General features: G+C 54.8%; 2 protein-coding genes across 7 annotated transcripts in view; one reads left to right on the top strand and one right to left on the bottom strand.

Moving 5' to 3' along the window:
* On the top strand, positions 1-11182 carry DMWD (DM1 locus, WD repeat containing). The gene is made up of 4 exons (XM_081869024.1): positions 1-482; positions 1833-2015; positions 2884-4137; positions 7452-11182. The coding sequence occupies exons 1-4, from the start codon at positions 3-5 to the stop codon at positions 7497-7499; spliced, it is 1965 nt and encodes a 654-aa protein (XP_081725150.1). The 5' UTR covers positions 1-2; the 3' UTR covers positions 7500-11182.
* Positions 11183-11513: 331 nt separating this feature from the next.
* The window catches only part of DMPK (DM1 protein kinase), a 53839-nt gene continuing 47482 nt past the window's right edge, over positions 11514-17870 (bottom strand). For 2 of the 6 annotated variants that reach the window (XM_081868940.1, XM_081868941.1), the window contains exons 13-15: positions 15854-15930; positions 15207-15283; positions 11514-13128 (exon numbers count right to left, since the gene is read on the bottom strand). In XM_081868940.1, coding sequence (XP_081725066.1) covers positions 12726-13128; positions 15207-15283; positions 15854-15930 — 557 coding nt within the window. In that variant the 3' untranslated portion in view covers positions 11514-12725. Of the gene's footprint in view, positions 13129-15206; positions 15288-15853; positions 15931-17870 lie in introns of all 6 variants that reach the window. The other 4 variants (XM_081868942.1, XM_081868943.1, XM_081868944.1 and 1 more) reach the window with 4 other exon arrangements.

Below are 17870 nucleotides of genomic sequence, written 5' to 3'. Positions count from 1 at the left end.
AGATGGCGGCGGCGCTGGCTCCCCCGGCCTCAGCCGCGGCGGCGGCGCCGGTCCCCGACGGAGGCCCGTCCCCGCCGCCGCCGCCGCACGAGATCAAGAGCCAGTTCCGCACCCGAGAGGGCTCCTACCGGCTGCTGGGGGCCCCGGAGCCCCGCGCCAGGCCCGCCCCGCCCGCCGCCCCCCCCGCCTCGGCCAACGCCGCCGCCCCGCCGCCCCCGCCCCCGCCCCCGCCGCCCTCCGGGGTCCCCCTCGGAGCCCCCGCGCCGCCCGCCCCCTCGCTGCCCCCCGTGCGCCTCTCGCTGGTGCGCCTCAGCCCGGCCTCGGGGGGCGCAGGGGCAGGAGGAGGAGGAGGAGGCGGCGACCCCTGCGGGGAGGGGGACCCGGGGGGCCTGGCCGCCGAGCGCAGCCGCGTCTGCTTCAACCTGGGCCGAGAGCTGTACTTCTACTCGGGCTCCGGGGGCGCGCCGGGGCGGGGGCGCAGGGTGAGCGCCCGACGAGCTTGGGGGGTGGGGTGGGGTGGGGTGGGGGAGGTCAGAGGGAGGGGGGCGGTGGGTGGGGTGGGGGCGGTGGGTGGGGTGGGGCTGGGCCAGGTGAGGAGCGGGAGGAAGTGGGGGTGCGCAGGTAGGCAGAAGAGGGAGGTTTGGGGGGGGTGGGGGGGGTAGGACCAGAAAAGATGGAGACAATTTTGAGAGTTGTTGTAGCAACCAGGAGGCTCTTTTCGTCCCACCCCTTGCCATGCAAGGATTTTGGGGGACTTGAACAGATGTCAAAGCGATGAACAACTACCTGACATTCAGAAGACATCTTAAGACAGGGAAGTTTTTAACATGTGATATTTTACTGTATTTTTGGTTTCTATGGAAGCCGCCCAGAGTGGCTGGGGAGGCCCAGCCAGATGGGTGGGGTATAAATAAATTATTATTATTATTATTATTATTATTATTATTATTATTATTATTATTATTATTATTATTATTATTATTGAACCCACAGCCCTGGGATCGAGAGCCTCTAACCGGCAGAGCTGTCCCAGTATCGGGGTTTTCTGTGCGTGTGTTTTGTAGTCACGCTGAGGAAGGGTGTGCAAGGAGGAGGATGCTGAAAGGGCAGCTGAGGATGTGGAGAGGGAAGGAGCAGCCAGGTTGCCGGGAGATGGGCAGAAGCCAGGTGGGAAGGCATTGGGGTGATGTGGAAGAGGAGGCTATGGTGGCAGGAGAACAGGGCTCAGAAATGGCCAGGGGTTGGTAAGGAAATGGGCTGGTCGGTGGCTAATCTCAGAAGCCAGAGGAGTGTGGATTCAATTCTTCGCAAGAGGGAGAATCAGTTGCTTGCAGAGGTATTTGCCGGTGACGATGGCTAGGGAAAGCAGGAATGCAAAATGACAAAAGGATGCTATTGCTTAACTTGGAGCTGTGGTCTCCTGTGGCAACTGAGAATCGCTTCAGCGTAACCAGGCAGGAGAGCTTAATAAAGGCTCCTTCCCACCCGCAGCTGTTAGACCACAAAGTGGTCGGTGTGGGGTGAGTGACTTTCATAGCCTTGCTTGCAAAGCTGATGAAGGTAGCCGATACGAAATGGGTGGAGAACGGCAGTTGCTGAAAGGCCAAGAAATGTGGGGTCGGTGCCTGTCTCCAGAGAGGGCTCTGTGTGCTCCGAGGCCATTGCTGTGCTCCACACACAGCTGTAGGCACTCCCTCTGTTTCTCTTACGCAAAGTGAAGGAAGTGTCGGCAGGTGGCTTTGCCATCTCTTCCTTCCATGTCAGATTCCCTTCCAGTGCTTGATTCCTGCAGTCTTAACTTCCCACCCATTCTATTTTTGTTGGCTTTCCAGTCTATCGACCTGAAGAAGCCCATCGACAAGCGGATCTATAAGGGGACGCAGCCCACTTGCCACGACTTCAACCAGTTCACAGCTGCTTCCGAAAGCATCTCACTGCTGGTTGGCTTCTCGGCTGGGCAAGTGCAGTACCTGGATCTCATCAAGAAGGATACTAGTAAACTCTTCAACGAGGAGGTGAGTCCAGTGTGTTCTGCAGAAGCAGCGACTCAGAGTCGATACAGATCAATTGGAGTCTCTTATTTCATTCCTCCCAGGTCAATGGGCTTGGGTTAGGGCCTCTGTTTAAATGTCGCTCTTCCCTTAATTGCTGCTGTTAATTGCTTATAACGTGTAGGCCTACAAGTTTTAGTTGGCTTAAACAATCAAAGTGTGGTTTAATGTGACTGCTTGTCAATTGTATGCTTAAGTCGCCCTGAGAGATTTTTCAGAAAGGCAGCTGGGAAATGTTGCCAGTTCATAGCCATAGAGCTGTGCCCAGGAAATGATGCCTTGGAAAAAGAAGTACAGTGGTACCTCGGGTTACATACGCTTCAGGTTACATACGCTTCAGGATACAGACTCCCCTAACCCAGAAATAGTACCTCGGGGTAAGAACTTTGCTTCAGGATGAGAACAGAAATCGCGCGGCAGTGGCGCGATGGCAGCGGGAGGCCCCATTAGCTAAAGTGGTGCTTCAGGTTAAGAACAGACCTTTGGAATGAATTAAGTACGTAACCAGAGGTACCACTGTACTTCAAGCCAAAGGTGGCCCAGGAGTTTGGCCCAAGGCTAGTTCTGAATGTGCTGTTTAGTGCTGGGGGTTGCAGCGGTAGCTCTTCATAACCTCTTGTTGAGTCTCCGTGGCCTGTGCTGATGATCTCTGCCTAGAGATCACTAAGGGCAGTTAAGAGACTCGTTCCTGTTAAATATTTTATAGTGAGAGTGTGGTGCACATTTGTGGGCCTGTTCCCAGCAACTTCAAGCAGGGAGGGCTGCACTGAATGGCTGGGGGAGCTCCATGGGCCCTCTCAACTCACCTTTCTCCTTGCCTCCCACCTGACAGAGGCTGATTGACAAGACAAAGGTCACCTTTGTGAAGTGGATCCCCGAGACGGAGAGCCTCTTCCTGGCTTCCCACGCCAGCGGCCACCTGTACCTGTACAACGTGGAGCACCCCTGCGGCTCAGCCTCGCCCCAGTACACCCTCCTCAAGCAGGGCGAGGGCTTCACGGTCTACGCCTGCAAGAGCAAGAGCGCCCGCAACCCGCTGCTGAAGTGGGCGGTGGGCGAAGGAGCGCTGAACGAGTTTGCCTTCTCGCCCGACGGCCGCTACCTGGCCTGCGTCAGCCAAGACGGCTGCCTCCGCGTCTTCCACTTTGATTCCATGCTCCTGCAGGGGATGATGAAGAGCTATTTTGGGGGGCTGCTGTGCGTCTGCTGGAGCCCCGACGGCCGCTACATCGTGACGGGCGGCGAGGATGACCTGGTGACGGTCTGGTCCTTTGCCGAGGGCCGGGTCATCGCCAGGGGCCACGGCCACAAGTCGTGGGTCAACGCGGTGGCCTTTGACCCCTTCACCACCAGCACGGAGGATGACGAGAGCGGCGAGTTCAGCGGCAGCGACGAGGACATCCAGGACTCTGCCAATTTCTGCAGGGTGCGGACCAGCAGCACGTTGTCCCACCTCTCTAAGCACAGCACCAAAAGCACCCCGACGGTGACTTACCGGTTTGGGTCGGCCGGCCAGGACACCCAGTTCTGCCTTTGGGACCTGACGGAGGACGTCCTGTACCCCCACCACCCGCTCTCCCGGGCCCGAACGCTCACCAACACCTTCAGCGCCGGAATCCCCCCCTCCGGGAGCGGCGGGAGCAACCTGGCAGCCGAGGCCGGCGGGGGGCCCCTGCCCCGCTCGCTGTCCCGCTCCAACAGCCTGCCACACCCAGCTGTCACCAGCGCCGCCAAGAGCCACGTGGCCGACGGCGCGGTGCCCTTCAGCATCGGGAAGTTCGCCACGCTCACCCTGCAGGAGCGGAAGGACAAGAACGCCGAAAAGGAGCACAAGCGCTACCACAGCCTGGGCAACATTAGCAAGAGCAACGACAAGCTGAACGTTGTCCCCCGGAGCAAGCTGGACACGGCCAAGGTCCTGGGCACGGCGCTGTGCCCCCGCATCAACGAAGTGCCCCTCCTGGAGCCCCTCGTCTGCAAGAAGATTGCCCACGAGCGGCTGACGGTGCTGCTGTTTCTGGAGGACTGCATCATCACTGCCTGCCAGGAGGGTCTCATCTGCACGTGGGCCAGGCCAGGGAAGGCGGTGAGTGGGGCAGCCCCTTGACGCTGGCAGGAGGGCTTCAATGCTTGGGTTGCCCTAGGAAGTGGCCGCTTCTGATCTAGGGGAAGCCGTCCTGGGAAAGGGGCGTGGCTCACAGTAGGGCATGCAACCAGCAGGCTGGTTCAGCCCTGGCAAAGAAAAAAAAGCACACCAAGAACTCTGGCCAATATAAATTTCAATAGTGGGAGAGGTCCCTCCTCGCAAATCAAGAGTCAATTATAACAAAAACTAACCCATTCCAAAGTATGTATTCTGACAAGGATTACAGAGATCTCAAACTCGGATATGTGTAACACAATAATTTGTTACAGTGTTTAGAGATAAAAGTTTATGAGTAGAGATAAGTTCATGTTAGTCCGTAGTCAGATTTACCACTCCCACTATTGAAATTTATATTGGCCCAGAGTTCTTGGTGTGCTTTTTTCTTGGTATATTTAATAACAAGGACTCCAACTTATTTAACGTTGGTTCAGTCCTGGCAGCATCTGCTGGGAAAGGCTCTGGCCTGAGACCCTGGAGAACTGCTGGTCACCAACCAGGAGGAGGTAACAGCGAGTGGGACCGATCTAGAGCAGGGCAGGCCAACTTTTCACACCAAGTGGGCCACAGGAGTACTTCAACATGGGACCTGTGGGCTGCTCACTGCCTTGTCGCATGCGGGGGAGAGGCCAAAATTTGGGGGTGGGGAGAGACAGGGACCCACAGCCTTCATGCTTCCTTCCCAGCACCTGCTAATCATGGCACTGGGCTTTGGGAAAGAGGGACGAGGCTGTGGCAGGGTCCTAGAGCCCTCCCACTTCCTTCCCAAAGCTGGAAAAGCACCAACTAGGCCATCCTTTCATCCTGTGGGTCCCCAGATGATGTTGAACTACAACTCCCATCACCCCTAGCTAGCAAGGCCAGAGCTCCAGGATGATGGGAGTTGTAGTCCAACAACATCTGGGGACCCACAGGTAGAGAACCACTGAACTAGGCTTTGGGAAGCAGGATGGAGGGCTCTAGGACCCTGTCAGAGCTCTCATGCCTCCTTCCCAAAGCCCAGAGCTTCAGTTACTGGACGGCTGCACGTTAGACCGCCGTGGAATAATGAAATGTTCCCAGCAGAATGTCAGCTTGGTTTCCATTAGCTTGATCAGCAGGGATCTTGCGAGCTCACAGGACTCTTCATCCCAGTGTTGTTCTTCCCTGTGCCCATTTCCTCTTGGTTCCTTCATCCTTCCTTTCACATCAGTTGTGAAGGAAGTCCCTGAGTCCAGCAACCCAGGCAGTCTCCCACGAATCCACCTTTGTTTATCCCCCAGAGCCGCAAGTCCAGAACGGGAGCAGGGCGTTGCTGCTTGTGCGGTGTGGCGCCTCCGATGGCGCAGGCCATTAAGCCAAACCACAGGCTAGGAGGAGAGAGAGTGGGTTGGGGGAGCCCTGCCCAGCCCTGGCCCCAAACACTGCAGTGGTGAAATGCTTCCATCAGTGATGAAGCAAAATCTATTCACCAAACCAGCCGAATGCTTCATTCCTTATTGAAGCCCAGGCACAAATACAGAAGATCAGCTTAGTGGAGGCCCAGGAGAACAAGCAAGATAGGAGCTGCATTGTGTGCTCTCAGAACGCCATCGAGAGAGATGAGGTGGTCTCATTTTTTGGCTCATTATTTTATATTCCACCTTTTCCTCCAGGGAGCGGAAGGTGGCATACGTGGCTCTCTTCCCCACTCTGCCCCGTCTCGTCCTCACAGCAACCCTGCGAGGTGGGCTAGGCTTAAGAGATAGTGGCCGGCCTCCGGGGTCGCCCAGTGTGAAGTCCCTGTCTGAGTGGGGATTTGGGTCCTGGCCAGACACTCTTTTAAGCACATGAAAAGAGGAGCAAAACTGCTGCGAAACAGCTTTGGGTGGAGTAAAGAGGCCAAGATCCGGGAGGGCAAGTGAGAGGGTCTCTTCTCTCCTGATTTCACTGGGGAGCAAATCCCAGCCGGCCATTAAACAGCTTCCTGTAGCAATTCTCTCAGTGCTTCTGGCCTACTGCACAACTCCTCACCCCCACCCCGCAAACAGATGCTACCATTTCCCAGTACCGTTTGCTCCCGTCTAGTTGGAGAAAACCCAGCGCTGGGCCTTCAGGGCAGTGGCTGATACCTGCCTGCTTGCCTGCCTCTCCTTCTTTCCCTCCTGACTTTAATTCTGAGTGGGCAGACAGGCAGACGGACAAGCTCAACGCCTGTTTTCTCCAGCTGGGGAAGCAAAGGACCAGTCTGGGCATAAGGCAGCAGTAAAGCTTAAATGCTTCTGAGAAGGCCTGGCTTGCTTCTTGGGGGGCAACGCAGAGGTGGGCTCTGTCAGTGGTGGCCCTTTGAAACACCCTCCCCAGGTGGCCTGAGAGGCAGGGACAGTAACCTGATTTAAACTCCTCTGGAAGCAGGTGTGGTAACCTGCAGCCCTGCAGATTTTGTTGGACTACAACTCCCATCATCCCTGATCCCTGGCCATGCTGCATGTGGGAGTATTTGCATGGTCCCTGGCTTAAAGACATACATTCTTACCCAAGCTTTCAGGAGCTCTGATACTCAATTCTTAAACCTTCTTTTCCTTTTCTTCGCTCATTTTTTCTATAATAATTAGTTAAATATATATATTTATTTACCTTTATATATTATATATAATATAATATATTATATTATATATAATATAATATATATAATGTAATATAATATATATATTATATAATATATAAAATATATATATTAACCACAGAGCCTAGGACTTGCCGATCAGAAGGTCAGCGGTTCGAATCCCTGTGACAGGGTGAGCTCCCGTTGCTCAGTCCCTGCTCCTGCCAACCTAGCAGTTCGAAAGCACATCAAAGTGCATGTAGATAAATAGGTATCGCTCTGGCGGGAAGGTAAACGGCGTTTCCGTGCGCTGCTCTGGTTCTCCAGAAGCGGCTTAGTCATGTTGGCCGCATGACCCAGAAGCTGTACACCAGCTCCCTCGGCCAGTAAAGCGAGATGAGCGCCGCAACCCCAGAGTCAGCCACGACTGGACCTAATGGTCAGGAGTCCCTTTACCTTTACCTTATTTACCTTTCAGAAGGCATGTATTAGATGGCTTTAGTTTTAATCCCATGTTATTTTAAATAAACCACTTTCTTTTTACTAAGCAGTGTATATAAACTGTATACATAAAAGTTCCAAACCGCCCTGTACTTGCATCTCGGGGAGAAGGAGCCCAGCAGCCCTTCCTGACCTGCTATTTTTCTTCTCCGTGCTTAAAACTCTTCTCTCCCCCACCCTGTTTACTTTTCAGACCCTGAACTCCCAGAATGGCGGCTCTCCCAGCGGCACTGTGGTATAACCGGACGGCGCCCCCCCTCCTTTGGCTGACCTTCTCCTCACAGGTGTCTGTGACTCTTTGCCCTGCCGAGGCCCCTTGGTCAAGGTGGCAAAGCTCTCCGCCTCTCCAGCAGCTTCTGAGTATGTACAGGTTATCCCCTTCCTCCTTCGCCTGTGACACTTAACTGTATGGAAAAAGAGAGAGAGAGAGAGAGAGAGACTAACAGAGTTAATATATTGAGACCTATGTAGCACAGGACCCTTTGCACTTCTTCTCAGCTATTTAAAGAAAAAAAAGTATTAATATGAACCATATTTAAAGCTAAGATCTTAGCACAGGCTGCTGCCGGGGCAGATTTTGCACAAGGGTGAACTGAGCTGCCTCCACCCCACCTTGCCCCCTTGCCCCTCGTCTCCCAGGCGGGGATTCCTCACTGCCTTCCAGCTGCCCTGCTGCTCTGGACTGGATAGGACCCGTCTGCGATCTTCACCCGCCCTCACCCAGCTCCTCGGAGAAAGCGGAAGGAATCCCTTTTGCACAGGGGGAGGACGGCCCAGCCCCGAAGGAAGAACACCTCCCCTCCTCTTCATCTCTTCGTTTTAAATTTACGTGTGTTTTGCACAACGCGTCCCGGTTTCTTGCGGGACCCACGACCCTCCCCTCTGCCAGCAGGGTCTTTTCAGTCTTTAACAGCAGGTGTATCTCCCCAACTTTCCCTCCTTCTCCTCCTCCTCCTCCCAGTGTAACCAACTGGTCCGCAGACACACGTTGCCAGGTGTTTGAGATCCAGCGAGATACTGCCCGGGTCCTCTTGCCGACGTCCCGTGTCCCAGCCTTGGGGCCTAGACAGCTGCCCATCCTCACAACCTTCTCTGTGGTCCTTTCAGAAGCAAAACGGACCTTTTCCTCTGAACTGAGCTGACACGCAGCTTGGTTTCTCAGCTCTTTCTCTCCTCCACGGATCTGCCTCTGGATTCGATCTCGTCTCTGGGCCAGCAAGATGCGCTCTGCCCTCAACTGCTCGGGCCTGTTTGTACCACATGGCTTTCCCTACGCCCACCCTAGTTTGACCGACATATGTGCGCCCAGTCTTCCAATGCACATTTTAAATAGCCAGCCCTCCTAAAGTTGATCACGGGCTGCCAACCCCAGGCAGGTGCAAGGAAATCAGTTGGATGTTTCAGCCGCTCAGAAGCCCAGAGTCTCAAACCCTCGACTTTGAAGGCTTGCATTTACAGGAAGAGCAGCTGCCAGCTTGTTTTCAGAAGAACAAATTTGGGCACTAGTGGAAGATGTTTAAGAGTACAGGATATGGAAGCGGAATTATCCGTGCAGTAACTGGAAGTTCATCTGTCCCGGTAGATGGTTGCTTGGGGCTTGGTGGTTTTCCTACTGCGGATGTGGCTTAGTAGGAGAGGGCAAATATTTTAGGTGGAGCCAATTCTGTGATGCTGTTGGCTGCCGGCGGCAGAGAAAACCGTCTGCTTTCTTTTCTCCCCAAGCCTCTTGGCCAGAGACGGAAGGAATCCCTTCCGAGGGCTGAAGCAAAGAGCAGCATGGGCAGAAATTCAGGCTGGGCAGCCGTTCTGGTGCATAACTTTGCGCAGAGCCTTAAGAGAGCCCTGGAGATGCCATGATAGGTCTTGGTTGGGGCATGGCCAGGATCCCAGTAGAGCTTATCTCTAGACATTTCAGCCGCCTATCTGTATTCTGCCCACAGAAAAAATCATAGAAATATGTGTCTATTTTGGGAAAGGTTTTGATCTGCTTGAGGATTCTGGGTTGCACCTGATGCGACGCCCTACGCAGAGTAGACCCATTGGAATTAGTGGGCCTAAGTTAGGCCGGGTAATTTAAGTGGGTCTACTCAAAGTAGGGCTTAGTGCCAGCTACAACCCCTCCTGTTGCAGAAAACAGCTGCTCCAGAATGGATTCAAAGAAATACACGTGTTTCATTCAGTATGTGGCCATTTAAAATATTCCTAACATCCTTTGATCCTTTGGCGATTGAGGGCAGTCTTAAGAGACAGGCACAGAGAGCCAGTTTTCTGCAAGTGTGTTCTATTTTATTTATTGCTTCATAAGCGTTAATAGTACAATTTGGGGCAGCTTTGAGCCTCTCTTTACCACACCTGCACTTATGTACGCAGTGCCACACTTGTGCGGTTTATCTTACACCCTGGAGTACAGGCAGAGCAGCCTTCGCCAACCCGGCGACCTCTGGGCGTTTGGGACTACAACTCCCACAAGGCCCAGCCTGCACAGCCGTGGGGAGTTGTAGCCCAAAACACCTGGGAGGGTGCAGTTTGGGGAGGGGTGCTGGGCAAAAAAATTCCAATAACCTGGGCTGAAAACTTCCCGCAAACTTCCAAGAGGATCCCTGGACTTCTCCCTCTCGCTGCTTTTGCTTTAGCACCGACAGGCTTAGAGGGAAGCCCTGGGCTACATGCACTAAGAGCAGTTTTCTTTGTGGGGAGTAGTATTCCGTTTGCAGCTCCTCGCCCTGCATATCTGAGCTTCCAGCAAGAGCCAGGATAAAGGATGCTGGTTTCTGCAGAAGCATCCCTTGTCCTACCAGTTTGCCTGTTTATCGTGGTCATGGGGGGCCAGGATTTGTGCCTGTAACAGTCTCCAAACTCACCAGTAGAATTGGTTAAGGCCTGGCGCTGCCCAGTGGATTCAAAAGCAGCTCTTGTTTTATAGCGTTTCCGGTGGCGGCAAGCCTGGCCAGGAGCAGGGCTTGACTGAGTTGCTCTGAAGGCAGGGCAGCCTGCCTGCCATGCCTGGTTTCTAACACAAGAGGGCGTTAGGAACTTCCCTGGGATCCCAGGGGAGCTGGCTGTCATTTTACGGTGGCCACCTGCGCATGCCCAGAGGCGCCCACGCTCTCGTTGGTAATACCTGCACACATCCTGGGGTTGGGCCCTTAGCATTCAGGATGCATCCAGGAGACTCTGCCCGCCTCTAGCCCAACCACCCGCGTTCGCCACGAGCCGTCACCTTGGGACCACCTATCAGCTGCCCGGCAAAGGCTCGAAGGCGGGCGGACAGACGCCAGCCTGGCAAGGGGACCCGTCTTGTATGTCACGCTATGCTCACTGTGAACCCATCGTCAGCTCTGCATGTTTGCAAAACGCGGCCCAGCTGCCAGAGAAACCAACTGGGATGGGTGGGTGGGTGAAAAACCCCCTCTCTCAGAGGACTGACGACCACGGGACTGGCTCCCCTTCCCCAGGAAAAAAAGCCATACTGGGTGCCGAGCCACTTCACACAATCTTCACACCCGCTTCATCCCAGCCTGGTCAGAAGAACGTGGGGAGCAGAGGAGGGACTCTGCCTTGCCCCCCCCCCCCGGTCTGCTTGGATCCTTTTCAGAGACCTTGACTGACAGTATTACTTTTGCTCTCCCCCCCCCCCCCCCGCCTCCCAAATGCATGTTGCCCTCGCACTCTTGTCTGCCTCCCTCCCCTCCCGGTCCTGCGGCCTTTGCCTGCCAGCTGGTGTCTGGCAGCCGAGACCCCCAAACTACTCCCCCCCCCCCAAAGTCCGCAGAAGAACACACCCGGAAGCTGCGACGATGACGCCCCCCCGTGCCTTCGTCACTTTACTACCTGCTCTCTAAACGTTTGTTACTGTTGTGTCTGAAGAGTGTTTAAATTATAGAATTGTGAACTCCTATTTATACTAAAGAGACAGTTTTCACACCACAGCCTCCCCTGCTAAATGTTGGTGGTTTTGGGGGTGGGGTGGGGGGCTCGAGGGGGGAGGAGGAGGAGGAACGGAAGCTTGTGGAACATAAATTCTGGTGCCAGTAAAAAAACCCCACCACGGTGGGTGCTCTAAGGAAACAGAGAGAGCTCTGTTCTGCAAAAATCGGTGCGTGAGACAGTCGTTTTCCTTGTCACGTGTGAAAGCATGGAGTTGCTTGTGATGGTGGCATGAGTGTGTCTTGCCCCCTGCCCCAGTTCCTTCCCCTCCCGTGTTTTGTCTTGGCCCTTAGTTGCAAAATTCCTACACTGCAGTGCAGCAAAAGGCTACGGAAGAATCCAATTTTATTTCATCTCTGAAGAGGGAGCAGCAACATCCTTAACACACATTGTCACAAATGTACAGTGTTCTCATGCATCCAGCCCCTGTGTGCCATATTATTACACAAAGGAGGGGACGGGGAGGGGAGAGACGGAATAATAAATATGGGGAGAAAGGAAGGTGACCAGGGACCAAGAGGAAAGCATAGTGCAAAACCTTAAAACTAGCACAGTCCCCCCCCCCCACTTCAAGATAACATTCTCCTGTGCGCTTCCCTTCGTTAGAGACGAGTGCGCGCACACCTTTTGGAAGAGGCAGGGAACAGAGGTCCGCCACCTGCTGGAGGGGGAAATAAGATTTACAGCTAAACACCACAATCCCAAATAAATTACCAACAACCTTGTGTATGTGCGGCAGTGTGGAGCAAGAAAGGCTTGGTGCTGCCACCAGGTATCAGAAGTGTAGAAGTGCAGGTATAAGTCATTTTTCTGTTGCCGGTGGCGGTTCCCATCAAGCGAACTTGAGACATGCCTAGCTTTGCAGTCTTCTCCAAGGTCCCGCCTGGGCTTTGGGGCAGCTACCCAGAGACCGTCCTAGTCTTAGCCCAGCCAATCCCAGGTGTGAAGCGTGACTCGGAAGCACGGCATACAACATCTGCTTGGGCAGATTCCGCCGATAGCAGAGCGTCCTCCAAGCAAAACTGGAATCCGAGTCCAGTCTTCTTCCATCAGCCGCTCCTCCGCCAACTGCCCTTGTGCCAAACTCCCAAGGGGGTGGGTGGGAGCTGGTGCAAAGCAGCCATGGGTCATTGGGGCGGCAGTCGTGATCCGAGGGGGGAGCGTCGCTTCGTTGTTGCAAAAGGGGTAAGTGGAAGCTGCGTCCCCAGGAAGACACTTGCCACGAAGGAATCCCCCCCCCCCAGCCTTCACCTCTTGGAAACAGCCATGTCAGAATCAGAGATGGGGGGCTGACTAGAAGGGCTGGGGGGCAGGACTCCTGGGCTCCTTCCCCTACAGGAATTTAAGGGGTTAAACTGAGGATGCTGGGATTCCTGGATCCTACAGCAGCTCCCAAATTTTGCCCCTCAAGTTTGAGGCGGAACAGCCTGAGGATAAAAAGTGGGAAGGAGTTGGGGGTTGAGAGGTCTTGGGGGGGTCTCTGCTGGGTTCTCTTCGGCCACTCGTGGCCCTTTAGGAAATTCCTCCTTGGCTTCTTCCATTAACGTGAGCTGCTGTTTTCACAAAGCAAGGCAATTTCAGAGGCAGGGCTCAGAGTGTAGGGAAGCAAGGCCCCAGGGAGTGGCGTGGGCTCGGCCGTTGGTTCAGGCAGCATCTGGATCGCAAAGGGTCTTCTTCCTTGCCAGGGCGCAAGCAGAAGGGGGCTTTCGGCCCTCTGGGCCCCAATCTCCCTTCTGGGGGCAGCTGGCAAGTGATAAAGGAGGTTGTCCCAGGCACCTGACAAGGGCAGAGCGGACTGAGCAGCAGCTGTTGGGCACAAGGGTCTCCCCCCTCGCTGGTGGCCTTCATGCCACCTCCACCAGGCTCCGAGGAGAGGCGTCCAGGGCAAATCTGCCAGTGCATAAGAGCAGGTAACCCACCTTGACGATGCAGGGCCTATGTACCTGGGAAGGGAAAACAGGCTGGTCAAGACAGAATAAGGAGAGAAGGAAGCCCTTGGGTTTCAGGGAAAAGGGGGAGCCAGTGGGTTTGAAACCCAGCGGATCCCTGCTGCTGGAACCACAAGGGACCGTAAGTCATCCCGCTTGTTGTAATAATGGGCTGAGGTTTCTGGGCAGACGGGGCCACTCCAAAAAGGCCCTGGCTTCCCAGAAACCTCAGCCGAAGGACACTTATTTGAAATAAAACTTGGGATTGCCCTAAACCCCTGGGAAGGTTTGCTTTCAGGTATAATAATAATAGTAATTATTTTTATTTATACCCCGCCCTCCCCAGCCAAGGCCGGGCTCAGGGCAGCTTACAAGCAATAACAAAAACAAGTTGAATGAATACAACTTAAAAACAAAATTAAAATAAAACATTAAAATATTGAAACATTAAAATATTAAAATGTAGCCTCATCACAGGAGGAGAAGGAAAAGAAAAAAGAAAGAGAAGGAGGGAATCAAATTGGCTCCAAGCCAAAGGCCAGGCGGAACAACTCTGTCTTACAGGCCCTGTGGAAAGAAATCAGATCCTGCAGGGCCCTGGTCTCATGAGGCAGAGCGTTCCACCAGGCCGGGGCCAGTGTTGAAAAGGCCCTGCCTCTGGTTGAAGCTAATATAACCTCCTTAGGGCCCGGGACCACTAGGGTATTGCTATTTATGGACCTTAAGGTCCTCCGCAGGGCATATCGGGAGAGCTGGTCCCATAGGTATGAGGGATCCTGCTTTGTCTGTGCTCAATCACTCCTATTCTTACACAAGCCATGCCTGGGTATACCACTGCAAGGCCAGGTGTCCTCACAACTGAGTATTCTGCCCTAAAATTAAAAGGTTCCTGCCTAAGTAAAGCTAGCATGTCGAAGTAGGCCAGTGCCTTTTTCCCTGGCACACTAGATTTCTTCAGGAATGGATTGGTCCTTGGTGGTGCTCAGCAGAGGCTGGCGGAGAACAAACTGTGAAGAACTGGCACTCACGGAGAGACGGAGCAGCCAGCCTCCCACGAGGTTGCCTACAATGGGCTCAAGAGGACAAAATGGCTGGAGCAGAACTGGAGCAGACAGTTCTGGGCCGGCCCGTCCAGGAGGCAGGCCGAGGCAGCTGCCTCAGGCGACAGAATCCAAGGAGCATTCTTCAGGCGCGTCTCCTACCGCTGGGGACGTGGTTGCAGTGGCTCCTGGGTTCTGGCAAGATCTTGCAAGAGCCCCGTGAAATTGTACGGAGACTTCTGGGACCTCTTGCACGATACCGCCAGAAGCCAAGGCTATGTGACTCCAGTTGGGGGGGGGTTGGGGGGGCGGCAAAATGGGATGGAGTGGCCCGGTTCTTGGCAAGCTGGGCCTTCGGCCTGAACTTTCAGGCGTAAGAAAACAGGGAAACACTTCAGCCTAAGCGGACAGGCCCATTGGCGCCATATTATTCCAAAACCATGTGCCACAAGAAAGGCTATTAAATAAACGGCAGCTTTTATTGCCGTTAATTTTATTTATTTATTTATTTCACCCCAAGGTCCCTGGGGTGGGGGTGGGGCGGGTTACCCGATTAAAACACTGCATTAAAAAAACAGTTCAAAACAACTTTCAATCCCTAAAATTAAGTTGGAAGTCTAAAAATATACACCTCATGTGTCAAAGGCCAGGGTGCAAGAGCAGCCTCACTAAGCTGCATAATGGAGGGGGGTTCCACACTTTGGGGGCCACTACAGAGAAGGCCCACCCCACCCCCAATCCTTTTGAGGGCAGAGGGACAACCAAGAGGGGCCCCACTGCCAAGCTCAGCCCCCAAGAGGACCTGTAGGGAAGGAGGCAGTTTTTCAGGTATTTTAATCCCTCTTCTGCAATCAGTGCCCCGTCTCTGCACAGGGCCTGTTTTTTGCCCTCGTTGGCTTTCCGTCAGTCAGGGTGTGTGTGTAAAAGAACACGATACCAGAAGAGCTGGGAGCGGAAGGCCGCTCTCAGGCCAAGCAAGCACTGGCTTCAGGTGAGCAGAGGGGAGAGAGAGAGAGAGAGGTCTGTGTGTTCACACATGCGCGATGAACGTACCCTAGAAAAAAGCAGCAAGTGCCGGTACAGAGGTACCACAAGCGGGTATTCACAAAGCCGAGATGCCATGGTGCCGCCTTGCTGGAAAGAGAAAGCAGAAGTCAGCGGTGCAGAGTGCCAGGCAATTGGGGGGCAGCGGCGAGTGGGTGGGTTGGGGGGAGAGACCAGGTCAAAGCACAGCTCCTTGCTTTCTCTGTGCACAAACCAGCCAGAAACCCACACCCCCCAGCTGCCATTTGTGAACAGCCCCTTGTCTTTAGGGTACCAAGTTTCTAGTCCTTTTGAAATTAAACCTTTCCCGTCTCTCGCCTTTTCAAGAAAAACGCAACAAACCAGGAAGTCTAATATTTGAAACACAAAAGCAAAGTTGCATAAGAGAATGTAAATAAGCTGCACCCACCCTCTTTCCAAAAATAAAATGCAAAATGCATTCTGGATGCAGAACTTGGGGGGCGCGGAAGGTTGATGCAGGACCCACAGAGCCCCAGAGACAGAGGACCCCAATATTGGGCAGACTAGAAAGGGTCATCTCCCCTCCTCACCCAGAAGGGAGCCTAAGCTTGTGGGGCGAGGGGGGGGGACACACATATCCCTTTCCCTCCCCCACCTCCTCCATGAGGTACGGCAACCTGCAGAGTCAGGCTTACATTTGCCAGGCGCTCCACGCAGCACAAGAAAGGGTGGGTGTGGTTGGGGGGCCAGCGGGGGCTCCAGCCCAGAGCAGCTGGAAGGAAAAGAGAAATGTGGGGCCGAGTTTCCTTTGTGGGGGGGCGGGGTGTTGGTGGTGAACAGGTGGGGAAGGGGAGGACAATGTACAGAGAAAGAAGCTAGCCTACAAGGCATGCGGGAACAAGCCGGCAGGCGTGCTGGGCAAAAGAAGCGGCTCCGTTGCCATGCGCCGCACATCGCATGCTATGCTTCCCTCGGCGCACAAAGGCCAGCAGGCTTCTCACTTGACCCTCGGCGATTGACAGCTCTCATGTGCTGTCGTGGCTCACTGTGATGGCCTGGGATTCAGACTCGGAGGCTGAACCTGAGGGATCCCAGCCTGCACAGGATTCCCCGCCTCCAGAACCAGCTGAGCCGGGGCTGGGGCCTGAGCCTGAAGGTTCCTCACCTGTGCTGGATCCTCAGGTGCAGGCACCAGCTGAGTCTGCTCTGGCTCCTGAGGTGATGGAGGACCCATTGCCTGCAGGTGCTCCACTCTCAGCCCCGTCAGGGGAAGCTGAGGTTGCCTCTGGGTCCAGTAACCCCCCAGCCTCTCCTGAGCTGCAGAGGCTCAGGGCAGAGAGGCGGAGGGAACTAAGTTCCCGCAGGGGGAGTGCTCGCCTCCAAGCCAGGAGAGGCGAGTCACCAGAGGATTGGGGCCGCCCTATGCCTCGGGGCAGATAAAAGCCAGCCAGCCCCAGTCCCAGGTTGCGGGAGCAACATTGTTGGTTGCTAGTTCCTGCCTGAACCCTGTCCTGCTTTTCTGCCTGACCCACCCTGGCTCCCTGCTTGCAAGCCTGTTCCCGACTTCGCCCGACTCCCTGCTCAGCACCCAGATTCAGCTACTACGGACTGCCTCCATGTTGCGCCTTTGACCACGGACCGGACTTGGACCTCGCTTCTCGGGTAACCCACGGGACCAGCACACTCCCGTACAGACAGAGCCGTCTTTCCCATACAGTGGCGTAGCGTGGGTTGTCAGCACCCGGGGCAAGGCAAGTAATTTGCGTCCCCTAACCCATGGATTTGCGCCCCCTAACCCTAACCCCCAGATGTTGCGCCCGGTGCGGCCGGCCCCCCCTGCACCCCCACGCTACGCCACTGTTCCCATAGGGCTTAGTGGGAGCCCCAGCGAGTGGGGGAGCTGCGCAGCTTTGCCGGTGGCCTCCCCTTTCCCTCCTGAAGGCCCACCAGCTGCGCCCCATCAACCATATGGCTGGTGGGCATGCAGCTTGCCTCCCAAGCCTCCTCGGGAGGAGAGCGAACCTTGCAGAGGCTTGGGAAAAGGTTGACAACTCTGGGAAACGGGGGGGGGGGGGGCGCTGGAGGGATATTTGCACCACGGTGCCGCATATGCCTAAGACGGCCCTGAGTACAGACCACCTGCAGCACACCTAAGAACCTAGGAGGAGGCCTGATGCACCAGGATTATAAAGGCTCCATTTGGTTCAACAATAGCTGTTATCACAATAGCTAACCAGATGCCCCAAGCAGGACTTGAGTGCATGAACAACTCTTCCGCACTTGAGACACAACAGCGGAGGCAGAGCATAGAACAGACCCTGCAAGTGTCCCAGAAAAACTGGCACATCTCATTCCCTGCCCTGGCAAGAGCACAGTGGCCATTTTTGGGGTCGTGACCTCACATGATTTTGCGCCGAGACCTTGTGCTTTTCTCAGGGCCGTAATCTCGCATGGCGCGCCCCCCAAACACGTTTTGGGGCACCGTGCCGTTGTGCGAGAGCACAGCTCCGAGAAAAATAGTGTATTTAGGGCTCCATGATCTTGCATGTGACTTGTGCAGGAACACAGACGGGAAGACGTGTGTCCTGGTTTTGAGACTCGGAGGGCATGCCTGGATACCTGAAGGAGCGTCTCCACCCCCATCGTTCTGCCCGGACACTGAGGTCCAGCGCCAAGGGCCTTCTGGCGGTTCCCTCGCTGCGAGGAGCCAAG

Source organism: Podarcis erhardii, assembly GCF_964252035.2.
Source record: "Podarcis erhardii genome assembly, chromosome: 7".
In the NCBI taxonomy this organism is placed as follows: Eukaryota; Metazoa; Chordata; class Lepidosauria; order Squamata; family Lacertidae; genus Podarcis; species Podarcis erhardii.
Note: the sequence above shows the minus strand (reverse complement) of the source record. Positions and strands in the feature narration are given on the sequence as shown.

Excerpts from the sequence above, each read along its gene's own strand:
- DMWD (XM_081869024.1), top strand. The coding sequence starts at position 3 with ATGGCGGCGGCGCTGGCTCCCCCGGCCTCAGCCGCGGCGGCGGCGCCG. Across the intron at positions 483-1,832 it reads CGCCGGGGCGGGGGCGCAGG|TCTATCGACCTGAAGAAGCC; the intron begins GTGAGCGCCCGA and ends TTGGCTTTCCAG. Across the intron at positions 2,016-2,883 it reads GTAAACTCTTCAACGAGGAG|AGGCTGATTGACAAGACAAA; the intron begins GTGAGTCCAGTG and ends CCCACCTGACAG.